General features: G+C 38.6%; 1 protein-coding gene across 3 annotated transcripts in view; it reads right to left on the bottom strand.

Moving 5' to 3' along the window:
- The window catches only part of opcml (opioid binding protein/cell adhesion molecule-like), a 349,349-nt gene that overhangs the window by 75,030 nt on the left and 257,403 nt on the right, over positions 1-16,916 (bottom strand). For all 3 annotated transcript variants that reach the window (XM_035435361.1, XM_035435362.1, XM_035435360.1), the window contains one exon: positions 3,592-3,827. In XM_035435361.1, the coding sequence (XP_035291252.1) occupies positions 3,592-3,827 (236 nt within the window). The remainder of the gene's footprint in view (positions 1-3,591; positions 3,828-16,916) is intronic.

Below are 16,916 nucleotides of genomic sequence, written 5' to 3'. Positions count from 1 at the left end.
TGCGCATGTGCACCATGGGTATTTTCAGATCACAGTGTGATGATTGTGGTTGGTTTTGTTATTACTTCTGATAGTATGTTTGAAACTGGATACTATCTATGCTCATCATATCATACTGTGGCGTAAAATGAGAATTTAGTGTGTTTGCATAGTATATTTGTTTTGTGTACGTTCCTGGATGTATACTACGATTGCATTAGAAACTTCATACTACCTGTACTTAGCATACTAACTGGCAAGTAAAATAAGTGTATAGTGTGTTCCCACTGCACAGTATGCTGAGTTTGAGTAAACGAGAAGTGCCCTAGATTTTGGATTTAGCAAAAATCGAGCTCAAGTGTGCAATCGAACTTACTCAATTGTCAATAAGTACCCCATAATACATTGTGGCCACGGGTCCATCATCTGAGTAACTAATCATATGGTGTGATTGCAAGGAATAAATTCTGATAAAACAACTATGACAGCAGCACTAATTAGCTTTTAAAGGGACAGTTAGGAATTTGTTATCTAGCCTGATTTCCGACTCACCCATGATGATCGATACAGTCCAACCTTCGCATCACACTGGAGCTCCTGCTAGTGAGTCACAAGTTATAATAGAAGTGATTGGGGGCTTGCAGCTCTAAAAAAACTTAAACACACTCCACAGTGCACTTTCAGAGAACAGAATCCCACAGCCGGTATTTCATAATGTTGAAGTCAAATTACCTCTAAATTGATTAATGTTTAATTTTCAGTGTGCAACGCGAAGCACAAGCACACACAGGCACACAAACAGATATGATGGGTTGCAAAGACTCCAGAGTAGTTATAGAGTGGAAATTGCTTCATGTAACAGGACCCATAGTTACACGTGTATGCCTGCTATTGCCATTCGCCTCATACCCATGTAACGTAGACTACTTGTGGTACTTATTCAGAGCTAAATATTAACTGAAAAGTTGAAAGTAGCATTTCATGGGTTGAAAATACTTAGCTTTTTCACTCTGAGAAAGGCTGCTGTTGTTACGGCAGCGACCGAGTGTTCAGGGGAACGTTCTCTTTTACGTGTACGGGACAAAGAGATTTTCATGGTTCATTTTCGGTGATGTTATGTATTGTGGCGAGCATTGTAATTTTTTGCCCTGTCTTTGTGCATTGTGACAAGTATTACCCTGCGCAACGTTGCACAATTGTGTTGTTAGGTTTGTTGATACTATAGAAAACCACACTTTCCCCGTACCTTTGGGCTACTCTTGTACCTGCAAACCAAAAAGTCAAACTATGCCATGTGTCAACCCTAAAAAACGGGTATGAGGGAATTTGCTTGTGAAACTCTGGGTACATTAATAAAAATATATAACTCAAGACAGTAATGACCAAAAGAGGAATAACATTAAATGGAAAATTATACAGTGGCTCATATCGTAACGGTGGGTAAAGGAGCTAGCTAGCCACCGAGAAGCTAATAGAGTAAATGCATACATGTGTTTCGCTCGGCTGAAATATCAATATTTTCACTTAGTGTGGTGCTGGATAAAAAATAAATTAATTAATAATTTCACAAATATTTAGGGAATTCTCGTAAATCTAATGAGGTGGTTTCTAGGTGTGTTTAAATGTGTGATGTTGTGCCAATGAAAGTCAAGGAATCCATTACAAGCAAAAACAATGAGGTCCTCATTTTGACACATGCCCATAACAGATTGTAAAGCTAATCAAAACCAAGAATCAAGACTAGATCCTGAAAGCCCTTTTATGCCTGCACAAAGGAAGTAATTGAACACACCGGAATTATCAGAAACACCCGTGAAGCAATTTGTTCCAAACATCATAGTGCCCTGAAATGCTAGACTTTCTGCACGATGAAGCCAAATGTATAAAAATGCATAAAATAAAAGCTCCTACACGTGTGATTCGTTTGATTATACATATGAAATTGTAGTACAGAGCCAAATCAAGAAAAAAAAAGTGTGTCCTAACATTATGGAGCTCTGTGTGTGTGTGTGTGTGTGTGTGTGTGTGTGTATGCGTGTGTGTGCGTGTGTGTGATGATATACCAGTTTATTGCAATAGTGTGTTACAATAGGTGATGCACACTCACTGTCCCTGTTTGTGTGTGCATCCATGCGTGTATGCGCATGTTTGTTAACTAGTTTGTCTACATCACATGGAGTTCGAAACGGACAAAAAGGTCAGAATTGTTTTGGGAAACTGACTGTGTGAGGAATTGATTTGATGGTAAATAACAAAAGTCTGCGCGTGGACAGCTGATTTAGTGAGGGTCTGCTGGAGGGAGGCCAGGGCTGTCTCTCCTCAGCTTGTTTCAAAATCAATCAATACCCATCAACAATTTGAAATTAGACCCAGATTAAATCCCAATTTCACCACCAAGTGTCACGTTTGAAAAGTTTCCCATTTAAATTGACAGGTCTTGCCAAGGAGCCTGTGAAAATATACTTTATTGTCATATATCTTGTAAAACAAATTGAAGCAAAAAAATGGAGGCAAATTATGCGCAAATGAATTATTTCACAATACAACTATAAAATTAAATGAAATCCAGTAAATATTGAATGTGTGTGAAGCTTCGGTAATCATCTAACCTACAGAAATGTATATAACCAAAACATTGTTCTTAAATTGTAGTTTTTGCTTTGAAATATTTAATTCCCCTTCAGAAAAACTATTGAATATTAAATTGAATATTAAACGGAAAGGAAATGTAACTGAATGTGACAGAATGTAACAAAAAAGGAATATCAACAAAAACAAGAGAAGGTATGTTGTACAATGAGATACATCCTTGATTATTTTAGCCTCTTGTATTTTATAAAGTCTATGATGTTTTCATCTGTGCCAGAACATTTTTGAAGTACCTAATGTGTCTGCTATCTAATATTGTGAATTAACAATAAAATGCAAGTTTTAAAATGCAGGCCATGAACATGTCTGGATATTTAGCAATTTCTCTAAGACTTCAAACAAACTGACACTATTAATAGTTATCTCTTCATGAATCAGCATGGTTCAACACAGTTTAAATATGCATTTTCAATAACACCAATATTTCAACACAAAAATAATTTGACTTGGCCAGGCAGCTGTTAAATTCAAAAGGGATATTTTCACAGCTTTGAAGCCTATACATAAAATCAAATTAAACATGTCAAAATCATGTCGTAAACTTTAGTGGCTCTCTGCTAATGCATTTCATAAATTTAATTATTTCTTAACTGGGATAATGTAAAAAAAAATCTGCCAGAATGAAAAACACATGTTAGCTAGCCAGCAAAGGACCACTACATTGCATCTTTAAAATGTAATAAATCCAGTTCTAATGTGCATTTGTGTTTTTTTAAATCAATAATATTAACTTAAACCGTCCCCAAACTAGCTAGCTTGCTACCCTCAAATGTGCACAAGTTAGGTTGCAATGTAAGCAAGCACTCATCGTATTGTCCAAGTATTGGTAATGTCAGATAACATTGTGTAAGGATAACATACTTTCCATAATGTATTTATCCTCTTTTAACTTGACCCCTGCATTATATTGTTATTCTGAGGCTCAGACTATTATATTAGCAAAAGCTAGAAAAGAAAATTTACCTTGTACAATAAGGTGAACCCTCGATGATTTGGGTCTCTTATTGGTCAGGATGGAGCAGACGTAAGGCCCCTCATCGTACACATTCACGTTCTGGATTTTGATGCTGTACTCCGTGGCGGCCGTGTTGTCGAGCAGGATGACGCGGGGGTCTAACGACCACTTCTCATTCCCCGCGAACAGGATGGTGCTGCGGTTCAGCCAGGCCACCTTCGACACCTTGTCGTCCACGATGCATCTAAGCGAGAGGAAAAAAGGCGACAAGGTACGTCAAATACAAGGGCCTCACAGGGTAAATCTCTCCCAAGCAGAGATTCAGTCCAAATCATTTGTTTTCACACATTATATAATAAAATCCAAATGATATAACGGGACATTCGTGACTCCTTGTTGTGTGTTAAATCAATATCAACCAATAAGCGCACCAGTGATTATAAATGAGTTGTCTTTTCATGCATCTTTTTTTTCAAACTGATCTCATGAGTCACCCCTGCCCGTGCATGTGCGTGCACGTGCTGTTTCCAGTTCCGTCTGTGAGGTATGCCCTCACCAACGTTTCCAGATATCAGCGAGAAAGCAGGAACGCTGACATCTGTTCAGGGGCATGTTCTTTGGCTCATCGCGTGTAAAATGTGAGGTTGTGTTAAAAGGAATTTGTGGGTTTTACAGATAGGACAATCCGACACATTTTACGAGGATCAAGGCGGAAACATGGCGCTGGTCTGATCTATCACGGCTACAGAGGCAGACAGACAGCCTGCTGAGAAACTTGAAGGGCAGCCTGATTGCCTCTGACCCTTATAATACTTCACTCCTTTTTTAAAAGGACATTCTGCATTCAATTATTCTCCTCAGCGGTTGAAGTTTTCACGCAGGTACACACGAATACACAACTGTTCACTTGCACGTTTGGAGCCTACAAATATAAGCAACAGCACCACCCACTCAGCAGAGCATCCTCTTTTACTCCACAAAAACGGTGAGGTCATGAAAACGAGGAGCATGACAGGTTTTGTACAACTGCACTTCTGCATGGTGGACACAGCATGTAGTTGCCATTACATGCTAAAGCTCCTTATCCCATAACAATGGGATTTATCTGCAGGCGCCAACATGATTGATTGACTTGGCCATGTTATCAATCACCCTCATATAATCTATATTGAAACAAAGCCCATAAACCCATTCCTGCTCAGGAATGGTATTGATTCACAGCAGAGGTATACAGAATGTGAAGGACAGTTGCTTAAAATCCAGAGAAGTATGACAACTTGTGTTCATTTTCTTTTGAAAAATTATGCAATTCAAATTCTACCTTTGAAACCAACATAGAATAAAGTTTGGAAGTGGAGTCCTTACGCATTATACATGCATGTTGCGGGTTGCTTAATTCCATCAGTAAGTGAAATGAAGCGAAAATAAAATTGTGTGTGAAGCTAAAGTGCAAATCTTAATGCCCATTAATGGCATTACCCGCCAAAAGCTTTTTATATTAATTTTGTACCTGCCAACAACTTTAATTTAAATAAATGCAAAAACTTTGCATTAGCGCATAAAACAAACAAACAAAAAAATTTGTATTTAATAAAGCTCTAAGACAACCTTGTTTATAAACATCTGCAACAAATTTAGATTTTTTTTTTTCTTGATTAATAATTTAGCAGGGCAGCTTGTGAAGGTCACAAGTGATTATGGCATACATAATTCTGTTTTCCCAAAACATAAAAGGGAAAAAATAATACTGTACACAAAAAATGGATGAATTATTCATGGGGTGGGTTCAGTCACAAGCAAGGTCAACTGCATGGATATGGTGCAGGGAGCTCCTTGTTACTGTATCATTAGAATGAGTTCTTCCTTTTCATGTGTCCATGAGGACTGTCAAGGCCCCTGTAAAAGAACATGTCGGGGCATTTATTTCTGTATAGGACTGGCGTGACACGCTGCTTCAAAGAAGCCGCCCACGGATTGGCAGGAGCTGTCGGAGCACTCTGTTGCCTCTGTCACAGTCACATTCTGTCTTCTCTAATTCATTTAAATTGCATTTAAATGTATTGAGAGGAAGAATAACGGGTGAGAACGGGCTGGACTGGAGAGGATGGCGGCTGCCGTTGCGTAGATGAGAGGTCAAGGTGTTTCAGCCAAGGCGACTGATAAAAAGGATCTGCTCAAACAATGCACAGATTCATGAAAGACCTTTGAACCCTTTCAACTCCATCAACTACACACACTAAAGCTAAAAATGAGACTCCTGCTGTACAACATTTGTGAATGTACATAATAGAGAATTTTCTTCCTGAGAGCCAGCATACACAAAAGCCAACCAAAGGCATTTAGCACAAATATTATCTATATTTTGTCATCTACTGATTTCACATGGTTACCAGTTGCAACCAGTTAATGCATTAAGAAGTAATAAACAAAACACTTATTTCAAGTGAAGAAGAACAAACCCATACATAATCCTATAATTAATGGAATAGTTTATTTATGAATTATGGTGAAGGCACTGATGCAGATATATTTAACACCCTCATGTGTGTTAATACGTGATTTATTTTACATTAATATGACAACTGCATTTGACCCTGAATCTGGGCTTCAAAATCTTCCATCTTCCTACTCTGTATTTATTTTTAGTGTAAAGCAAGCTTAGCATTTCATTTCATTACAAAAAAGTTCTAGTGCGATGAACCCTCAACCATCAACTAAGCATCCACAATGGAGGGAAACAACACACTCTCTTTCTTTCATTGAGGGAAGAAAATGCTTTCACAGGATTTTCTTCAAAGGATCTGCTCATTCAAAAGGCATTAATCTGCTCTGAGTGGTACTGCAGGGAGAGGAGCACAGTTGTAATTGGAACTACCGAAGTCCTTTGAGATTAGAAAGCCTAGACACAATACAGTCAGGAAGAGTCCTGAACACTTCTAGGAAATACCTATCGCTAAATGAAAGAAATGCAGCAATTAAAAACAGGAGTCTGCATTCGGCCTTTGCAGCGTCCAATAATACCAAACTGCAGGGACCCCATGATTAAGTGTGGAATGTGGAGAAGGCACAAACAACACGGAAGCATAATGTTCTCACCAATTTTTTTTTTTTTTTTCCAAAAATGGCTTGTAAAATGAATTGCATTAGGTTTTATCGACCAGGCTCAGCTGGCTATATAATGTATATTATTATTTATTTATTTTTAAGGTGACAACAATCAAAAATACACTTGCTTTACCTCAGCGTGTCCCTGGATGATAATAGTTACCCATAATACCCGTCCAGCTGTTTCTCACCATTCATTGAGAAAATCAGCACATGTGCAGATGTTCTGATGCTTAACAAAGAGACCACACTATAATGAAGAAGGCTCACTGAGAAAGCGTGTATAAATGCATTCAGTGTGTCAAGGAAGTCCAAATGAGACCCGTCCTGTTTCCAAGGAACATGTAGTCCCATTAATGACCAGTTCTCCATTGACTGGATAGGATCAAGTGTTATTCAGGCTATTAATGGCTCTGTCACCGTGTCACTATGCACACTAATTTAATGGAGTGTCAGCCACCCTCGCGAAGGGGCATTAATCTGAAAAATAACCATCCCAGTCCAGGTATTCCTTATCACCTTGACTCAGGCGGTCATCCAATTAATTCAAACGCTGCCCACTTCCTAGCTCACTGCAATAAAAAGAGCAGTTCGTTTAAAAAATAAAAAATAAAAAAAAAATACAAATGCAAAATTATTTCAATTCGATATTTTAAATTAAATTTGAAAATAAACAAATGTTCCGTCCTTGTGATTTACCTTGGACTGTCTCAGATTCGCCAGACTGTAATTCATTGCATAGTGCAATATTGATGAGGACCTGCTTGCGGTGACCTAGTGTTTCCAATGCAAGGGAGTTTGGCAGCGGAGAAAAATTATCATAAAGATGAAATTTGATGGGGCCTCAATCCTGAAGTGGTCTTCCAGATCATGGCCTCTCACTGATGGACTATGTTGTGGCCAAAACACATTTCAAGTTTGAGCCGGCTGAGTCCTCCCCCAGACTTGGATAGACAGTAGATTGTTTTTTTTTTTTGGTAAATTGCAACACCGGTTGATTTTTTCGCCCCATCCATAGCTTTGACCTAATTCAACTTTCGACAGGCTGAATGATCTCACTGCCTGCCCCAGCCAGCTTTCTGACTCAGATGATACAGCTTCCTCTGTAATAGTAATGAATGTCAGTTCACTGGCCGTAGACATTTCATATCCAAAATTGTGCTGCGCTGATTTTTTGTTTTAATGATCATATGTTTGTTTTGTTGCATAGTATAGAATGGTATATATCACACCACATATTCCTCTACCATATCTCATCTAAATATTAATTATATATTCTAAGGGTATTCAATATACATTTTATGTCATTAAAATGCATGCATGCTATACTGCAACTTTTATTTCAAAATCATGGAATGTGTGCATCTACATGCAGTATCTGTAATACACGCGATCAATACCTATATTGTAGGGAATCACTTCAGGAGATCAACACAGGTGTCGATCACAATGTCAAAGGAAAAATAATGCTTGCAGAAAACATCAATTATTAAACTCAAGATTTTTCAGAATACCAAAATAATACCTTGTTTGCAATAATGTGTGCAAGTGCATTAGAAGTGAATATTAAAATCACCAAGAATCTAAATTTTGTTGTACTTCAGAATCACATCTGACATAAGAGAATTCTACAAAGAAAGGCACTGCTAGGTTTAGGCAGTCTGTACACTACTGCACAATAAATTGGCAAAAGCCCATGAAAAGTGAATGCACAGTAATTCAAAAGAAGTGAAATCATCATAGAAGGCTGGGCAAGGCTTCAGGTTTCTCCTGTGTAAAATGGCCAATCATCCTCCATGGCCATGAAATATAGGTTTGCTCATATATTTAAAATTTGGAGGGAATGTTTCAATTAGCTGACTGTGTTCATCAACTTTTAGCCATGTTTCAGTACGAGTTAAAAAGTCCAGATCTTCATAGATAATAACACCATTGACGATAAAAGTTTTATTGTTCAATGATCTGACATTAAGAAGTTTGAACCTGACCAGGGTCATCCGGGGTTTGTGCCTTCATGCTTATATTAACTGAATTGTTCAAATTAGCACCCGAAACCAAAAACCATTTTATGGGAAATTATAGTTTTTATTGGTAATAAATCATCAGTAAAACTTGCAGGAGGTGCAGACTCACAATGGTTAATCACTCACAATCTAGAATCATGGACCAAGCAGTGCTTGAACACAGTCAGATTTGAGCGCAGTCTTTAAATGGTCAGATAAGAGGGGAACAGCTTATTTATTAGGATGTACACCATCTCGTCAAAAAAGGGTCTTTCCCAGAATAAGAAAAATTGACCGCGTGCGACGTGCACCACTCAGCAAGCCATGAGTTTAGACCTAATAAAAGTCTACTAAAAGCTTCACATCTCTGTATGAAGATCAAGAGAGGGGCTGAAATGGTCACAACATTCTCCCATTTCCTTTAGTCTGGCAATCAAAGAACAGAAATCACTTTTTAAGGTGAGTTTAATGTCATTGGTATCTGCATGCACAGTTATTCTGTCAATGTTTTTATAACCTCGGGGAGACATTCAGTGGCAACTCTGACATTTCCACCCTCCGGAGAAACGCTGACATTACACACTATGGTGTCTCCAATAAGACCGTAGTACCGAGTACTTGTTGGTGAGGCTGAGTTCAGAAGAGGTGGGTCTTGGGGATAGCTTTGTCTTCCTCCGTGGAGTAATCTATTTCCCGGCACAACCATGTTGCTGAAACTTTGTTTGATAGCTTGTTCCCTTCAAAGTTACGATCCTCTCCTGCAGCCAAATGATCGTGTGCCTCAGTTCTTCATTTTGCCGGCACTTGTTACAATCATAATCCTCAATGAAATCATTATGATAGACAACATCGCACAGGAGCTGCATGCCATAACCTTCCTTTCCTCTAAGCCAGCGGGCATTGCCCCGGAAATGACGGATAGTCTATGTCCATGATAATACTGCAAAAGTTAAAGTGGAAAATAAAATTTAAAAAATTAAAAATAAAACTAAATAATCAATAAAAAATAAAAATATATAATAGATAAAAATTTAAGAAGCAATAATAAAAGCCTGTAATGAGAGCACATTGACAGAATTAAAAATAAATAATAATAATAAAATAAAATAATAATAAAAACCTACAATAGCATAATAAAACTATAAACTTTAATAACAGGCTAAATTGAAACGCATAAAATCGAAGAAAAAAATGAGGAAAAGTTGGAACTGTTGAAACTGGAACATTGAAGCTGTTTTTTTTTTTCGTTTTTGCAGTTTCCTTTTCTTCCTTCAACCTGCCAGATGAAGTCTTGCTGTACTCACTTTTTTCCTGAGCAGGAAAGTGTAATTCTCCTCCAATCTACAGTCTATTTAACACTAACAGAAATGTTCAATGACTTCACTACTATACAGTAAATGCACTTGGCTTACTCCAAACCAATTATATTCTTATCCACTTTAATTCAATTCATACACCTGGTAAAGACTACAAGATTCTTCAAAATAATAACTTTTATCGAGATATTCCAAGCTGTGAAAGCATGCATTTTCTGTTGAACATCAAATTATCTGAGACGTCTTCAAATTCCCAATATCTGTGACAGCAAGCTTGATGTGTTTATTTTGCTTATGATAGACACAGCATAAACACTTTCCCCAATGAATTCAGATTGATTTCAGAGCGCTTGCCCTTTATTTTTTCATTTCCCTCATGTCAAATTCGTATCACACTCCAAACCACCTCTCGCAAAAGCCTAATATGAATGAATCTAGCATGCTTCATTGGTAAATGACAATTATGGAAGACAGAAATTGCCAAGCATTACTCACAGTAAATGTTTACCCAATTTTGAAGTGTCATGGGTAGTACCGAAAAAGTAAAAAAACAACAACTATGACTTAAATGAATCTGTAAGCTTTTGTAAAGTTTAAGAAATCCATTGGTAACCGGGGACATATTTTCAAACAGCAGCAAAATTGATAACCAATATGCTTTAAACATAGCGAAGCTTCTTTGGTGGGCAACATCCCTTGTGTTTCTTTGAGAAAAGGCTTTCATTGAAACTATGGATTCATTTAATGTTAATTAAGAAAATAGGCAATTGCCAAGCCACTTTGTCAATACCCCCTTATAAACGTGCTCAGAGACCTACTTCTTTCCTCTCTATGAGTGTAGTTCCAAATGCCAGTCATTGTCTACTTTTTCACTCAAATAAATTCTAGTCAAATTTTACTGTTAGAAAGAACTGGTAATAATTAGTCTGATGATGGTGGGATTGATATTCTGTGAACTTGTATTACCACATGTAAGGTTTTTATAATTGGCCCTGCCAAAAGACAAAATTGACCTTGTACTAAAGTATGCATATGTCCAAAACGACTGACACTCAATTAACCTGCAATAGCTATATTAGGGGAAAAAAGCAAAGCATACAGATTGATAATGGCAGGTAGTTTGTCTGTCATTCTCTGCAGATTTCCCCTAGGGGGGAGGTTCTGCTGAGCTGCTCTTAGGAAGCTAGATGTTGCAGTTCATGTTGAAAACAAATAAATCAATAGACAAAAAATAGGCAGACAGACAGACAGATATATAGATAGATGTAAATGAAAAATATATGTACAACATAGATGAGTTAGAAACCTGTGTGACCTTACGTTGCAGCCAGCTGCTTATTTTATACAATGCAGGTTTTCCCCTTGTGATTCTGAGTGAATTATGCGCAGAACTCAGCAGATGTTTATGCTTCATCAAGCAATAATGGGTCCCTTTACAGGCCCCATGTTTTTTAAGCACAATCACTGATGAAGCAGCGCCCTTTTCAGTGACTCAGAATTGAAGATAACCATCGGCCATCTCCACAGCAGCGGAAAAGAACAGCTCCTGTGTGTCTGGTGAGACAGCCCAGACAAGCAACGCTGCTATCTTTATAGCTGACAGGGACTTCTCCTGAATGCTGAAACGGTGGATCAAATCATGCTATGTTATTTGGCCACAAGCTGCAGTTCAGCTTCCCCAAAGTGCATACAGTACCACTGTTTTACCACTAGATGCACTAATTGGAGCAATTAATTGTAATTATTTATTAATTTATTCCTTCTCAGAAACTATCCTCATCACAGGCCTCTGTTAATAGATTACCTATAATTCCTTTGAGGCACGGAGATACCGTGCGAGTTTGTGTCTAATTAAGATGCATATCTCCTATTACTTTATGTCTTCAGCGAGAGCCATCGGGACAGAAGGAGGATGGCAACAGAGGACACATAAATCAGATGGAGATGTCAAATGCAAAAGACAAACTATAATCCCCATTAAATCGAAGGCATGGTGATATTGAATATGAGTCACACATTCCCGTACCTGAAACCAGACAGCATACACGGACAATTATAAATCACAAAGTCAAAAAAAAAAGGTTTATACGCCAAAAACAAGGTAAGCTCTCTGCCCTTATTTCATTTACTTAGAGACACACACACACCATTTCAGTACCCCCATAAATTGCAGGGAGGGTAATTTTGTGTCAAGCTTGCAATCCCGATGCTGCCAGATCTTCAAGTTGCCATCAACAATGCTGAAAGAAATATGAACTATACCAGGGCCTGTGCCAGAGGGGCTGCAAAGCCAGCTACTGGACCCATAACAAAAAATAAATAAATAAAAATGGATTTACACAAATGGTCCTTTTAAAATTCAAAATCCAACAATGGTTTAGCCTTTCCAAATTGCCAACACTGACTTAGCATATTCAAAATACTGCCTTATAAAAATCAATAACATGTTCAGTGTTAAATCAACTCTGATAGAGATACATTCTACTCTAGCACAGTCAATTTAACTGTGAATATTTCTAATATTAGTCAAAGACAAAAAAGAAAGAAAAAATAAATGAAAAATAACCATGGAGCTATAAAAATGAAAATAAACAACAAAAATATAAGTTCTTATCACTACATCTGCCTTACTTTCCTATTGCAAAGTTGAACAAAATGTGTTGCAGGAAGCAAGCTATTCTACATACGCATACAGTAATGAAGCTTACCCCTGTGCCAAAGATTGCCTATAGAAAATGCACATATTTATTAAGCCAAAAATGTATTTATTCCTGCCATGATTACGGCACTGCACTCCCTGACACATACAATTTTTTGGTGGGTCCATAAGTTGGTATCTAAATCTATGGTGTGGAACTGGAACATTTTAGCATCTGCCCATTTGTATCCTCATATTCTACTCTTGCTGCTTAGAATTTGGCAATCTACCACCTGGAATAGGGGAGATCCCTCATGGTGGACCTCTCTGCCAACACAGGAGGACCCCTCTAAATCATCCAAAACTCTTTAGCCCTAGCAGTCCCACTGTAACCGGACAGTGTAACCGGGGGTAGGTCTGCTATGGATTTAGAACCACAGCCATCACCATTCATACAGCACAACAAAAGATGCAATTAGCTTGATGAGCTAAAGACCTAGGTCCCTAGTTAAGGGATCTAGAGGGCTGATGTCACCTTCATTAGCGGACGAACCAGGTGAGGTAAGTTAACAACTGTTCAACTGCTTTAGCTGGTCTATCAAATGCTGAGTAACAACACTAACCAACACACGCAGTGGCTCTCCAGGACCAGCATTGCTAGACCTTAGCTCTAACCTCCAGCAGCAACCTCAGCTGTGTGATATGCATCAGTCATATTATCTGAGTTACTGACACCAATGTTACAGGGGCAGGTCTGCTGTGGGTCCCCTAATGATTTGGTCTCTGACAGTCTCCTCCCCCCATCTGTTCCTACAATGCCCCTCTCTACACCTCTTTCACAATGTACCAGCGGCAAATTGCCTCCATGTCACAACTATACTGCTCTAAAGCTGATCCCATGTAAGTCAGTGAAATACCCTTCATTTGTTTGGGAGTCACGTCCTGCAAGGTCAGCTTTTGAGCCTCTCCACTGCACCTCACACGCCCAGGTGATGTTACCACGTACATGGCTTATTTTATACAACCCCTGCCTGTCCCTCACCATAGGTTCCCTCGGAGATTACCAAAATGTAAGTATGTATAAACCCAGTATTAACCAATAGCCATCAGGCAGACACAGGGAAGCAGCCTCTAAAACAGAAAGCAGGAGGCTGTCAGCTCACTCGCTAAGAAATGAGGTCCAGAGGTTGATTTCAATGACATTAAAAAAAAAAAAATTCAATGGAAAACCAAAAATCTACAGAATAGTGGGTATACAGTGGGTGGGGTCCGTAAAAGGGGAGATTCCAAAATGACAGGGGAGTTTTTTTGTGTTCCGTTTGGCTCAGGAGTGCAGCGATGAGAAATGGACGGGTCATCAAGTTCCTGTTAAGGTTTGTAGTGATTGCTGATCATTGCCAGCAGATGGCTGCCCAGGCCCCAGGTGTAAAAGAATGACGGCAGAACCGGTAGTTGCAGGTGGATTGATGACCATAATTACTCCGGGTACGATGTGTGGTAGCAACTTTGTTTGGCTGTGATAGCGGTGCCATATAAATGACCCTCCCGGATCCACCCCAGACATGCTCGAGAGCTACAGCCAAAACTGAGAGAGAGAGAGTGCAGTCAGTGTGGCAATGGAGACTGCACGAGTGCACAGACGCTATTTAATGAGAGTGGCTGGCAAAACATAATTAGGTTTAATTAAAGTGCATTTTGCCTAATGATTTAACGTGGAATCAAAAGGTTCCCTACAGCAACATCTGAGTAAAACATCCTGTTTTCTGACACATTTGTTTAATGGGAGATAGTGGCAACAGTGAATCCGATTCATGGTTCTCCTAAATTAACTCGGATGTAACGGTGAAACACGCTTTCGTTTTCTGTTGAGATGGGCGCTGAGGACTGCAGTTCATGATGAAACTCCGGCTCAACCCTTGCCATCGTGCTGGGGTGGCAATCACAGCAAGCTTGTATATTGTGACAGGTATCTGGCAGAATATCAGTGAATGTCTGAAGATTAATGGTACGAAATTATGTGTTTCACTAACATTCCAACCAATTAGAATAACGTATTGCTTGTGTTCATTCGCACGCCATGAAAAATGCTAGGATAAGTCTCTCTACCCTGTGCATCCAAGTTAAATTGCCCAAATAAATATGAAATAAATAAGATATACACATGTATAATGCAAGTATGAGTGATGGAACTCATCCCATAGCAGTGTTGTTTGCCCTGGGACTTTGTCAGGATAGATTTAATCATTCAATAAGATTATATCCATAGAAACACAGACATAAGTGACACATGGCCCACCCCCATCCCTCACACACACCCCACCAACTGCTACCACTTCTCCCATTTTATCTGCTTTATGAATATTGAGATGGTGGCAGAGATGGTTGATGCTAAATCATCAGCAGTAGCAGAGAACAAAATCATGGGAAAAGCAGACACATGCCTGTTGCGCATTCTCTGTAGCAGAATGCTTTATGTAAAGAAGACTTACACTTCTGACTGAAAGGTGACCTGCATCTGGACAATCCCCCACAAGATATTTCTTAAAGTATATCATATGGCAACGTAACAAGCAAATATGGCTTATTGAGGGATGTGAAAAGAGGGAAAAATAAACGTTGTTCTTGCCTGTTCCGTGCCATACAAAAAATAAGTTAATTAAAAAAATTAAAAAATATATAACCCTTAATCACACAATAAGGGATATTTCGAACATTAGCAGCATTATGGGATTTATTGGTAAATGTGTGACAGCTACTAATTCCAGTTCTAGTCAAGCTGGATTGTGGGCAATCTAGTCCTGTATTTCCTGCTGGTTAAATTGTCCTGTTGTGGGTACAGGAAATAAAAATTTTAAATAAAAATTTTGCTCCGTACTTGAATGATGAGAGGGCGACACCCCTAACTTGTTATGTTTCAATATTACTCAATGTCATCAATCACACACGTTGAGTGTGTGCACTCAGGGCCTGGGAAGACGATGGGATATTGCAGAAGTAAAATGAAGATGGGATATCGTGCCTGCCCCATTGCACTGTGTCAGCTAAGGTTACTGCAACTAGCGTCATGCTCCTTACTTGGAGGAGAGCTCCCACTGTGACTTTTTAATTAGATTTTCTTTTGTGTGCTCTGCTGTTAATTGTCTCTTTTCTTTTCTGCCTGCTAAGAAACAACCTGAGAAGCATTTTAATCCTCATAAACATTTTATGGATGTGTTTCGACAGCGAGAACAAAATTTCAGGGAGCAACATTTTATGCGACTTCAGTAGATGTGCGTAAAATGGTGGACAAGAAGGCTTGTGATATTGCGCTTTTGATAAGTTATTGTGTTGGCAAGATGGTAATTTTTGTTTTAAATCATTGGTGCATTGTTTGAAGTCGGTTTACGATTCTCAGGAGTGCAAACTTTTATTTAAAAAATGTGGTCTAAAAGCTATCTAAAAAGCCATCCAGATGTTGTGTTGTATAGCATGTCGAGCTTGCACAACAGAGGGGAAATACTTTGCTGTGTGGAGAGCCAAGAAGACGATGTGCTCACCATCAATTGTGGAAATAGATTAGTTGAATACAACAGCAGGTGAGGTGATACATATTGTCAAAAGTCCTTTCAGTGATAAACAGCAGGCTTCAGTTCCTAAGCCAGAAACCATCAGTCACACATCAGTCTTGCAGCGGGTCTCCCGTTTGCCCCTTACATCTCCACCTGTCTCGTCTTTGAGAGAAGTAAAGTCACAGCTAGCCGCATCAGGCAAACATTCATCAGCTGTGCATGACCAAAAATTGTTTTTTCTTTACAGTAAAAGGCAGAAATTTTTTCACAGCATTTGAAATCCAGTACACAAGAGAACAAGTTCACACTAACCGAGGTGGAAAGTCCAGGGGATCAGAAAGTAAAAGTCATGCCATTTGTTTCTTCCACCTCTGATTTCACAAATTGGTTCTACCTCCTGGCTAAAGAATTGTGCTAATTAGCAAATCCAGGTGATTGGAACAAAATACTGGGGAGAACTTTCACCTTCTGAACCTGGATTTTCCACCTCTGCACACCAACATGAAATAGATATGTAGTGGCGCTATAAAGTACCCTTCAAAAGAAAATAAAAACCTATATACAGTACAATGAAAAATCCAAATGAAAATGCATTTGGCTTTCTGTACTGTAGTTACTGAACAAACTTGTTTGGCTTTTGTCATTGAAGGTTGTTTCAGAATTGATTTTTTTATTTTTTTTTAAATCATCTTTTGTACAGAATATGAAGTAAAAACGTTGATT

The sequence above is a fragment of the Anguilla anguilla genome, chromosome 9 (assembly GCF_013347855.1).
Source record: "Anguilla anguilla isolate fAngAng1 chromosome 9, fAngAng1.pri, whole genome shotgun sequence".
Taxonomy (NCBI): Eukaryota; Metazoa; Chordata; class Actinopteri; order Anguilliformes; family Anguillidae; genus Anguilla; species Anguilla anguilla.
This window is presented reverse-complemented; position numbering and strand designations above follow the sequence as displayed.